Here is an 11998-nt window from a genome sequence, read left to right as displayed (position 1 = left end):
AGTTTAAATGATGCCTTGATAATATAAGTGTATATCTTTATTGAGACTATTAAAGGTTCCAGAGGTCACATGATCCAGAGGAACAAGGAAGCAAAAGGAAATTTCCAAGAAATATTATTACATCCTTAAATCTGCTCTTAACACTTTGTTATAAAGTATAACTGGAAAATAGGGAGGGTTAAATAGGTTAAATAATGAGAAAATTGGAAACCACACTGGCATAAATTCAAGACATTCGCATTTAAATGATCTTCTAACACAGTGAATCTAAATAAAAAGATGACATGTTACCACGCAATATGAGAGGCGAATAAGACAATCGCTTGGTTTCGGTTTACAGGAAAAAGGTAAACCAGTAAAAATCCATAAAATAGTAACATCATAAAATCAATAAAAGCTGGACACACACCCCAGAACAAATACCACCTTTATCCTGGACCAGGGAGTGGCTGTTCAGCCTGAGAGTTTTCACTAATCCACACCTGTGTACGACCATGAGAACACGACATAATTACAGCCCATAGATGAACCTTATATAAGAGCGGAGGAAGAACACGGCCACATTGTGCGTATCTGTTGGCTTGGTCGCAGTTTGAAGCAAATCTCATTCTCTGTGGTATCTTTTCTGATTACAGTTTTCTCTCCATCATGAAGTGGATGATCATAAGATTCTGCATGTTGGCTCTGCTGGTCTCCCAGGCTCAGGTAAATACATACACATCCATCAATAACTTGTATATTTTATATTCACACTCCACACAATGCAGACATCTTACAATATTATCATATGCTATTGCAATATGTGTGGCCTCCGGGTAGTCTTGAATAAGCTAAGACGAGGTCAGATTCTGATGAACTCTTTTCAAAGCTATATGAGAATGCAAATATTGAACTTTTTTGGAATATAATATAATATAATATAATGAAAAAAATAATTTTGTGTGGTTTTCCAGTATAAAAAAAGTCTAAACATCTTAACAATGACCCGCTATTAGAATCTATCTTGAACTATTTTTATTACTTGTTTTAACCAGAAATCTAACAAAACGTAGTGAGATTTATGCTTAAAACAAGAAAAAAAAACTCTGTCAGTGGTCTAAGTAAAATATACAGAAAAAAATCTGTACTTTTTCTGTCGTTTTCCCAGTAAAAATGTCTACGCATCTTACTAAAAGAAAACAAAATGATTTGACAACCAAAATTGTTTAAATGACAATTGTTATCAGAAAATCTCTTAAATTATTTGAATTTCTTGTTTTAAGCAAAAAACTAACAAAACATAGTGAGATTTATGCTTGAAACAATGGAGTATGTTGATGAAGTAATAAAGTTACTTCTGTTCCGCTTCTCAAGTAAATGTATCATGCTTCAAAGATATTCAGATGTTTTTACTGGATAACAAGAAAATATATTTCTCTGAAATTATTTCTCAAGTTATTTTTACAACAATTATACTACATTATTGAGAACAGTAATAGGGAAGGGGAAGTTTCACACCAATGAAATCTGAGGAACAAACACTGTATGTTTTATTTTTAATATGTTTTCATTTTTTTGTCTAAAATTGGCAGTGGTTAATAAGCTTTTAAATTGTTCCCTAAAAGACTAAAGGGACAACTGACTTGGCAACAACTGATGATGCTTCAGTTACAAGAACAAATCCAACAACCGTAAAGACTTCAACTAAAACTACAGCTCAACCCACTGTTCCAGCAATTGGTACTACTTCACCCATAATAACGAGCATAAATACTTCAGATACAACTCAAGCCCCTGTGACAACTCAATCAGATCAGCCAACCACAACGGCTCCATCTTCAAAGCCCACCATGATTCAAACAACTGAATTTCCAAGCAACATGACTGATATGACCACGATGACAAATTCCTCAACGCCAGTGAATGCCACCATGACAACAGTAGGACAGACCTCAATTTGGACGACTACGTCATCCAGCGACTCACTGACAGTTACCATCATCAGCTATACTCTATCCGTCCTGCTGTACATGATGTTGAATTGAGCATTATTTGATTCAGCACCCTGGATTAAAGCTAAGCTTGTTTTGGAAAGTACTGTAGTACAGTATAATAGAATATAAGTAATATATAAAGGTAAAGTATAGACTATATGTATATACTTTATATATAAATTGTTAATGAGTATATAAATTACTATTACATTTACAGTAGCATAAGCCAAAACTGAACAACAGATTATAGTTTTATTGACTGAATGTTTGTTATGGTTGCACAAACCTGCTTGATGCATCACAAATGAGGACTGCCTAAAAAAGCACCTAAGATTTCAAATGAAAAATGTATAGTTTAAAATAATGTCTGAAATAAAGCAAAGGATCTGTTGATTGTATGTATTTCTTTCATAGTTAAGCGTAATTCAGATTTTCATTTTAATGTGACAGTAATGTATTTACTGTTTAGTAAGTGAGCCTTTTCTGGACTAAAATAGTTTAAGCAAAATCAATCATTTCCTTTTACTCAGTTTATGATCTCATTACATCCTAGGAAAACATTAAACAAATGAGTCAAGCTACAATCTGCAAGATAAGAATGACAAATAATCCAGTTGACCATGTTTCTGGGTCAATTAATTTAGTAGTCTGATACTGAATAGATGCAGCATATGTCTTTCACAAAATAAGAGGGATCATGAAAATTGCACGGTTTTTATTTGATTTAGTAGCCTACTGTCTTGAATAAGCTATTTCACATAACGGATGTTTATATATACTCCACAAGACAAAATAATAACTGAATTTATAAAAATGACTCTGTTCAAAAGTTATTAATATTAAATATTATATATTAATACTGTGTCATTTCCTGGATGATCCACGACTGTTGTTTTGTTTTGTGATAGTTGTTCGTGAGTCCCTTGTTTGTCCTGAACAGTAAACCGCCTGCTGTTCTTCAGAAAAATCCTCCAGGTCCTGCTCAAAGCTGAATAAATAAGCTTTCCATTGATGTATGGTTTATTAGGACAGGACAATATTTGGCTGAGATACAACTATTTGAATATCTGGAATCTGAGGGTGCAAAAAAAAAATCAAGATACTGAGAAAATCACCTTTAAAGTTGTCCGAATGAAGTTCTTAGCAATGCATATTACTAATCAAAAATTTAATTTAGATATATTTATGGTAGGAAATTTACAAAATATCTTCATGGAGCATGAGCTTTACTTAATATACTAATGATTTTTGGCATAAAAAAAAAATCAATAATTTTGACCCATACAATGTATTTTTGGCTATTGCTACAAATATACCCCAGCGACTTAAGACTGGTTTTGTGGTCCAGGGTCACATATGCCTCGGCAACTTTGGGCACCCGGGTAGATAAGAGAAGTTATTTCTTGAAAACAGACTAGCAGGTGGTTTTCTACAATGAAAGCAAGCATTATGAAAACTAATAGACAATTGTGGAAAAGTCCTGGGAATGACGTATCAACAAGTGGTCTGTATGCTCATTGGACAGTGACAGTGACAGAGACAGATTCAGATGTTCTGCACACATCTCGGCTTTGTTGTCTTCTTGCAATAAAGTCTAATTTTGACTTCTGGAACTCTGCCTCCTGAGCATTATTTTCAGACAATTGTGGAAAAGTCCTGGGAATGACGTATCAACAAGTGGTCTGTATGCTCACTGGACAGTGACCGATAATGAAATTGTAGAAAGATGGTAGTCTGGACAGAGACAGATTCAGATGTTCTGCACACATCTCGGCTTTGTTGTCTTCTTGCAATAAAGTCTAATTTTGACTTCTGGAACTCTGCCTCCTGAGCATTATTTTGCACGACAGAGAAGACTTTTCTCTACAACAAAACTTTTGAACGGTAGTGTATATTATTACAAAAGATTTCTATTTTGAATAAATGCTGTTCTTTTTATCATGAAAAAAGTATCACAGGTTCCAAAAAAATAATAAGCAGCAAAAATGTTTCCAATATTGATATTAAAACAGCATATTATAATGATTTCTGAAGGATCATGTGACACTGAAGACTGGAGTAATGATGCTGAGAATTCAGCTTTGAGCAATAAATTATATTTTGAAGTATATTAAAATAGAAAACCATTATTTTAAATTGCAATAATATTTCACAATATTACTGTTTTTTTCTGTATTTTTGATCAAATAAATGCAGCCATGATGAGCAAAAGAGACTTCTGTAAAAAACACTGATCCCAAACTTTTGAATGGCAGTGTATAAATATTACTAACGTGTGTAAAAAGACATGGTAGAATAAGTTTGTTTTATTTAAATATAAAGACAACTAGAGGGCCTTTTACCCCAAGTCCTAAGTATATACATGGTTATATTATAAATAAACAATATATAATAGTTCACGTATTGTTCCCCACTTCTTCCCTAACTGCGTTTTGGGGCCTTTTTGACCATAGCTGGTCTTTTCACAGGCCTTTTATGGGCCTCTAGCCCATTTAACTAGAACTTTTACCCCCAAAACAATATTTTCACTATCAACTTTAGATTTATTAACCAAAAAACAAACAAAAGTGAAAATTATAAAAATAAAAATGATAGAGTCCAGTCTTGAATCGTGCCCTACAACAACTGCTTGTTCTGCTTAACCTTTAAAAACTCAAGGGCAATGGGCAATAATATAAATAAATAAACCAGAGATTTAAGGTGAAAGCTGTGAAAGCTCATTTCTGCCACATAAGAAAAAAAGTCATGCTTTGGTCAAACATAATTATATAGAAGTCTAAATTTTGACATAAAAAGTCATGAAAATTATGAGAAAATAGTCATAACTGATATTAAAAGTTGAAAATTGTATTTAAAAAGTTGAAAATTGCATTATTAAAACTATTGCCTTCCACAGGGATTCATAAAAGACAGTGTTGCAATTCTCAGAAACATTTTATTTATTTATTCAGACACAAAGCTTGATGGAATGTGCTTTTACTGTGTGCATGTAAATGTTTATCATTTGTATCATATACAGCACTTCTTCTAATCTAACAATCCAACAAACCCTGCTGGAGTTCACCTTTAAACTGCTTCTACTGAGAAAAACAAGATGATTAAATTAAAAAATGATGGTGAAGACTGGTTTAAAGATGTGTGTGTGTGTGTGTGTGTGTGTGTGTGTGTGGAGACCTGTAATTCTACTGAGAAAAACAAGAAAGAAAGAAAAAAAAAAAGATTAAATTAAAAAATGATGGTGAAGACTGGTTTAAAGATGTGTGTGTGTGTGTGTGTGTGTGTGGAGACCTGTAAGGCCGTGTACAGTGAAGTTCCCGTTGACTGAAGGTATGCTACTCTAACTCTCAATAGATCCTCCTCACTGAGAGCCACCATCACACCCTGGACCACCGGTGACTACAAAAGTACAGGACATAGTATCTCTCAACACATCTATAGCCGTTTCAAAACAAAAATAAAAACAAAGACTGTGGGCAACTGAGCATTATACAGTGCATAAACAAGCAGTGGTCTCAGTGTTTGTATAAAGTTGTATATTTGTTTAAAATAACTTCCTGTTTTGCATTTGCATGTGCTTTGCATGGATTTAGCATGTTGTATTTCAGGGAATAACTTGCTATAAATTCTTTAAAATATTTGTTATTGATACATTACCTGCCATGCAAAACAATGTAAGTTTATTCTAGTACTGCATTCTAGTAGACAACGTTTTTCTATGATGATTAGGACTTCTGTTGTTATTATGTTGAACAAATGATATTTTCTATCCACTAACCTCAAACCAAACCCTCAAATAAAGCTTTCTGTATTTTTAGCCCATCATAGAGTTGATTTTAGGTTTTACATTACTCTTTGATGGGACATTTGGCACCCAAAATGCTGGTAAAACCTGATCATGCACAAGATCAAGTTTTAAAGTAAAACATTTAGGAATGGCATTAATTAATATTTGGCTTTTTGAAACGACATTTATAAAGATATAGATATTTCTAAAGTGTAAAAAAATAAAATAAAATAAATAAAATCCCAAGCTTGCTTTCATAGTTTGGAGCCGTTGTGCCAAGAATAGATACTGGTTCTGTATACATTGCACTGATGAGAAAAAGAAAGAGATGAATTGCAAATGCTTTGTGGATTTACATTAATTGATCATTACACATTGATCACACACACATTAATACATCCTCAAACACACATAAACCAGTTTTACCTAGTGTCTTTAAGGCCTTTTTGAGGTCTCCAGAGAGGACTCCTTTAAAATGTCCCTCTAAAGCATCCTCCACTGTCTGGCCTTTCTCAAACTCCAGTTCTTCCAGCACTGAAGTAGAAATAACATTACTGTTCACACACATTTGAAATATTTGTTGTTGTCAGCCTTACAAATACCATACAAGAAAGCTTAAATAGTACATATGGATATGTTCCAAGGATTTGAATGCGTCAAATTTGTCAAAAACTTTACATAAGTAATCACCTGTACCAAGGATACAGGAAACAACAACCTTTCCAAACACTAGGACTGCCAACAATGGCAGATATTAAACGGTAATAATGAAACGTTCTGACATATCTCAAGCACAATCATTTCATCAGAAGTATTAGTGGTCAAATTTTGAAATACCTTAAAATGTAAAATCCCTACATTTAGATTTGTAGACTAAAGATGTTATTTAGTGTCTTTATGAACAATTTTCCTCTTGATTAAATGTTCTTAAGGAACGATTTTCCACATTTATCTTCTGAAGACATTTTCCAACAATTTTGTCCCTGAAATTATAGCTAGACCAGAAACACGTATACAAACACTTGCAACTCACCAGTTCTAAGATGGTCTTGGTTTCTTGTGGTGAGTAATTTGATCCAAATATCAGCTGCAGGTTTCTGGTTTTTCAGCTCCTCAGATAAAGACTGCAAAACAAAATCATAATACACAGAATTCAATCAGGCAATTCAATCAATATATGAAATATGCATCTTATCTGAGTGGAATTCTTAGAAAACTTTGGATATCTGTCATCCTGTGATCTAACGGAGCTGAAATATCTACAATCTGAATCCAACTTCAGAGGTCATCTAGAGGTCACTGTACTGGCCGTTGCAGTGCAACAGATCAAACAAAGCAAAGTCAACATCATATGTTTTATAGTTAAATCTTTGTCAGCTATATCTCTTAATATGCCATGAAAGCAGTCCTTTGAGAGAGCCAGAAATCTTTTAAAGGAACAGTTCATCCTAAAATGACAAATCTGTTATGAATGTATATGGACTCACTGCTATATCCTGGTCCAAAAATTCCTGGCCCATTCTCTTTCTGATAAAGGAGAGAGAGAAAGAAACCGAGAGAATGAGCACGATCACTCACATAGCAAGCGATATTGACATGCTGATGAAGTCTCAACACAATAAAATTGGTTTTGGTGGTAAATATTTAAGAGTGAGATTCAGGACAGGAGTTACCTGTTCTGAAAAAGCGAGGTATGCTGTGATTGGCCAGCTATCCAATTGGCCGAATACCTCAAGCGTGAGATGGAACTGTTATGCCCCTCACCATACTGTGATGCCCTGTCAGGCCGGAGCGATGAGCCGGCTTGTAGTCTAACATTACTCTGCCAGGATCAGTAAACAGTCCTCCATAAAATGTGCCGGCGAGCCACAGCACTAAGTTGATGTATTCCCTCAGCGACCAGCACGGATCAGCTCTAGGCATGACGAGGCGGATATTGTCCTCTTTTGGAAGATCAAACAAAGTAGTTTCGCTTTCACAACGAAGCACAGCGTCTTCAGGACATGGCGGCGGCAACAACAATACTACAGCGAGAATAAAAGTTACGCCTTCTTTCTTTGCGTGAACATTTGGGCGGTGTTATGCAAATCTTCCCACATAGTGAGGTAGATATGTGGGGGGGGTTAGAACGAGCTGTTTTAGGTAGGCGTGGTTAACTCTTAACTTTTATAAAGAATATCTCTTTGGATTTGAGACTTTAGTCTTTGCAAATTTAAAGTTCTTCTTTATGCACCAAGAGCTTGTAACACTCCAAAGAGAAATAAAAAATTTAAATCGCATCATATGACCCCTTTAAATTAAAAGGTTCAATATTTTTACATTTAGTAAAATAATTCCTAAAGCACCTTGACTATATGCAGCCCTGATGTCAGAGAGCTGCTGTGGGATCCTTGTGCACAAAATCTCTAAAAGAGTTTCTTCATCTGTACCAGCACTCTGAACACACAAAAAATTTATACAGACTGAGTGGATGTCGAGCTATAGTTAAATGTACGCTGATAATCACACACACACACACAAACACACACACGTAACTGCATATTCATAGACTAGCATTATACTAGTTATTAATGCCAAACCTCCATGGCTTTGCGTAAGCGATGGGCCTCAAACTGCTATCATCATCAGTCCAAGTATCAGAGACAGCAGATCACCGGAAAGAACCTTCTTCAGACTTGCATCCAATTCCTGTAACACACACACACACACACACACACACACACACACACTTTTGTATCATGATGAGGATTAATCATTGACTTCTAGTTAATGATATTATATCCCCTAAACCAAATCCTCACAAACCTTTCTAGGCCATTTTCCTGATGGGAATTATATATGAGTTTAATTTTTATTACCCTTGTGGGACATTTGCTCACTATACTAATGTATTATATTACTTGGTCACTTTTTATAGTATTTGGCCTCTAAAAAGCATCCTGACCCCAACACATAGACTGACTAGATTGTGATGATTTGGAGATGAATTTGTTTCTCCCTTACCTTTTGTGAGAAATTCTTGTAAACCTGGGCAAGAGATCATCTCTGAGCATTACTGCGATTGGTTAGTAATCTCACAATGGTGCTCACATCTTTAACAAAAAGTTATGGTAGTTTGCAATGAAAACAATGAAATATGATAGAATACTAGCAGATTGAATTTTACTACCACAATCATGCCTCATGAGCATTCATTTAACTGTACCTTTCTTCTCCAGTGCAGTATGAAGGACTGTAACATCTCTCTCGGGATGGAAATTTGGGAAAGGCTGAACAGACCCCAGGGTGCCCCACCACATGGCTTCAAACTGTGGGATGATAAAAAAATATAGGCATGTAAAGAGGAGGATGTAGATTGTAGAAGAAAAGAATCCTGATGTAGAAGAAAAAGGGTATTGAGAAGCAGTACTACACAAAAAGTGAGAAAAATGTACAGATGCAAACATTCACCGTAAGTGGAGATGTTTCCTGTGAGTTAGCTTCTGTCTCCATGGCACCACTTGTTAATGTAAAAGGAATATATGCATGCACAAGCTGCACCGAGAGAAAAAAAAGTTAACTCTTTACAATAAGGTTCAATTAGTTAATGTTATTTAATGTATTAACTAACATGAATGAACAATATATTCATTACAGTATTTATTCATCTTTGTTAATGTTAGTTCATGAAAGTACAGTCGTTCATTGTTAGTTCATGTTAGTTCACAGTGCATTCACTAATGATAACAAGCACAACTTTTGATTTTAATAATGCATTAGTAAATGTTGAAATCAACATGAACTAAGATTGATAAATGTTGTAGAAGCATTGTTCATTCTTAGTTCATGTTAACTAAAGTAGTTAACTAATGAACCTTATTGTAAAGTGTTACCAAAAAACATTGGTGTAGAAACAATTTTCTTTAGTAAATTTCACAATTAAATGAACAATACAATGGCAAGTAACAATGAATTATACATGCTATTTTAAGTAGAAAAACAAAAAAAGTATTTTATTGTAAAGCATACTCCAATAATCTGTTTTATTTACACCTTTGAGAAATAATTTTTACAGTGTATAAATAATAACAAAAATCATGAAAAACAACACCTCAGAAAGAGCACAGTTCTTTAAAAATACTGTAAATAAATATATTTCTTTATTTCTTTTAGCAAAAATAGACAAATTAATAAACAAAGAAATGAACTTAATTCTCACTTAACACTGTACAAATTAAATTCAAATAACCTATGACCCTTCTGACAAAAAGAGGAAAGCACATGAAAATGAAATTTGGTTTAAAAAGGTTTACCTAACTTAAAAAGATTACTCGAAGAGTGATGATGTTTTGTTAAGGTGGTTTACCTACTGAAGACTCAGAAGGGTCTGTAGTGAGATTTCAGTCTCAGGCGAGATTGTGTTTCAGTTTTTTTTGTGTGACTCCTGATCTGCCCTCTCTCAAACTTAATAACGCAAGATGAAAACGTAAGGTTTTAAATCGCTGTTGGGAAATAAATAGCATCCATATACCACAGTTCTCATGTACTTGAGAGTAGTACAAAGTCTTGTACTGCAAGAAGCATAAAATGTCTCAAACCAAACAGAAGCTCTATGCCTTAGATCAGATCAGATCAGATCAGATCAGATCAGATCAGATATCCCATGGGTGTAACCTTGAGACTACACACAAGAACTTTAAAAACCTGCATAACAACTGGAAGACTCAGTTGACTAGATTCCTCCACAAAACAACATTTCTGAACTACAAGGATTCTTCGAAGAAAATTCTCGAACACGTTTTGATGTAGGCTACATTCAAACATCGTGAAGTCGTGGCCTAATGGTTAGAGAGTCGGACTCGTAACCCCAAGGTTGTGGGTTGTGTCTCGTACCGGCAGGGATTGTAGGTGGGGGGAGTGAATGTACAGCGCTCTCTCCCACCTTCAATACCACGACTGAGGTGCACTTCAAGGCACCGAACCCCCAACTGCTTCCCGGGTGCCGCAGCAAAAATAGCTGCCCACTGCTCCGGGTGTGTGCTCACGGTGTGTGTGTGTGTGTGTGTGTTCACTGCTGTGTGTGTGCACTTTGGATGGGTTAAATGCAGAGCACCAATTCCAAGTATGGGTCACCAAACTTGGCCACATGTCACGTCACGTCACATATTTCGATGTCAAGATATTTGCTACAAGCTGCATAAAACAGGTTGTAATTTGAGAAATGTGTGAACGTATTGTTAATGTCAACAAAGACGTTAGTGGAGCTGAACTTGCATGTGACTGTGTACGTAAAGTCAAATGTTGAAAATATCACCAGAATTTACCTCCACCTGAAAGAGCAACATCATCAGGTGTGGCGTTTGATTTGTAGACCTGAACAAACAAAATGACATCAGTACACGCATCTGCATACTTGTCATTCATCAGCAGCCGTTATCAGACATCTTGACCTCACCTCTCCAGTCCGGTCACTGCACCTGCCGCTCGAGTCTCACTGATCGATTACATCTGATCTCAGCGTTAACAGAAGTACAGCCTGGCAGTACATGTTTCCTAAGCCAAGTTAAACTGATTAAAATGAATAAACAAGCACTACTTCACATGTATGCCAATACAAGTTTTTCTTGAAGAACCGTTCTAAGAAATTAACACAGATAGTAAAACATAGCCCACACTTAAAGGCACAATTAATTTGATTAAAATATCCAAAAACCACTAGAACTCTGCATCCAAAAACTTAGGCAGCTGACTTGCTGCATCGCTGCCATACGAGGCAATGACATTGCAAGCAGTGTTTTTTCACGAAGGCCCCTCATGAAACTGATTTCGGACAGGCTTCTGAGGCAGCATAAGGGTTTAATGATCTACAACAAAATAGAATGAGTTTTTGTGATAACATTTACACACAAACTGACCACCAAACCCAACTTTCAGACGACATCTTTATTTTTTAGCTCAACTGTCACGGAATGGAACGCACAGGATTGTGGGATATCAAAGGCAGCGAAACATACATCTATGCTGCCTTCAAAATTCGATCAGAAGAAGGTACCTCCAGAGACAGGAAGTGAAGCAGAATTTGTATTTGGACCTGCCTTGATGGCTTCCTGCCTTGGAATGCTGCCCCCGAAGGCAGCATTTTAGAGTTTTCAGATGCAGCCAGTGTTATATATTTTGTGTCGCCTGCCAATGACGTCATAACCCCTCGATTTCCGGTTTTGTTTTGTAGAAAACATGGAAACACCAAAGACGCTTTAATATG

General features: G+C 35.5%; 2 protein-coding genes across 2 annotated transcripts; one reads left to right on the top strand and one right to left on the bottom strand.

The window, feature by feature from the left end:
• The first annotated feature begins 524 nt into the window (after positions 1-524).
• Positions 525-2342, top strand: LOC107602367 (integumentary mucin C.1). Its single transcript, XM_016294848.1, has 2 exons — positions 525-705; positions 1605-2342. The coding sequence occupies exons 1-2, from the start codon at positions 649-651 to the stop codon at positions 2022-2024; spliced, it is 477 nt and encodes a 158-aa protein (XP_016150334.1). The 5' UTR covers positions 525-648; the 3' UTR covers positions 2025-2342.
• A 2856-nt stretch (positions 2343-5198) lies between these two features.
• On the bottom strand, positions 5199-11217 carry anxa14 (annexin A14). Its single transcript, XM_071582438.1, is given in 12 exon segments — positions 5199-5369; positions 6010-6065; positions 6184-6291; positions 6791-6881; positions 7245-7330; positions 8103-8193; positions 8337-8373; positions 8375-8445; positions 8761-8849; positions 8963-9065; positions 9208-9291; positions 11150-11217. Coding segments are annotated over 11 exon segments (945 nt in total). The 5' UTR covers positions 9250-9291; positions 11150-11217.
• Between the last annotated feature and the right edge of the window lie 781 nt (positions 11218-11998).

Source organism: Sinocyclocheilus grahami, unplaced genomic scaffold, assembly GCF_001515645.1.
Source record: "Sinocyclocheilus grahami isolate Dianchi unplaced genomic scaffold, SAMN03320097.WGS_v1.1 scaffold325.1, whole genome shotgun sequence".
Classification (NCBI taxonomy): Eukaryota; Metazoa; Chordata; class Actinopteri; order Cypriniformes; family Cyprinidae; genus Sinocyclocheilus; species Sinocyclocheilus grahami.
This window is presented reverse-complemented; position numbering and strand designations above follow the sequence as displayed.

What these genes read in the sequence shown, in the direction of transcription:
- LOC107602367 (XM_016294848.1), top strand. Translation starts at nt 649, where the DNA reads ATGAAGTGGATGATCATAAGATTCTGCATGTTGGCTCTGCTGGTCTCC. An exon ending in TGCTGGTCTCCCAGGCTCAG is followed by an intron (nt 706 to 1,604) that starts GTAAATACATAC and finishes GTTCCCTAAAAG; the next exon opens with ACTAAAGGGACAACTGACTT.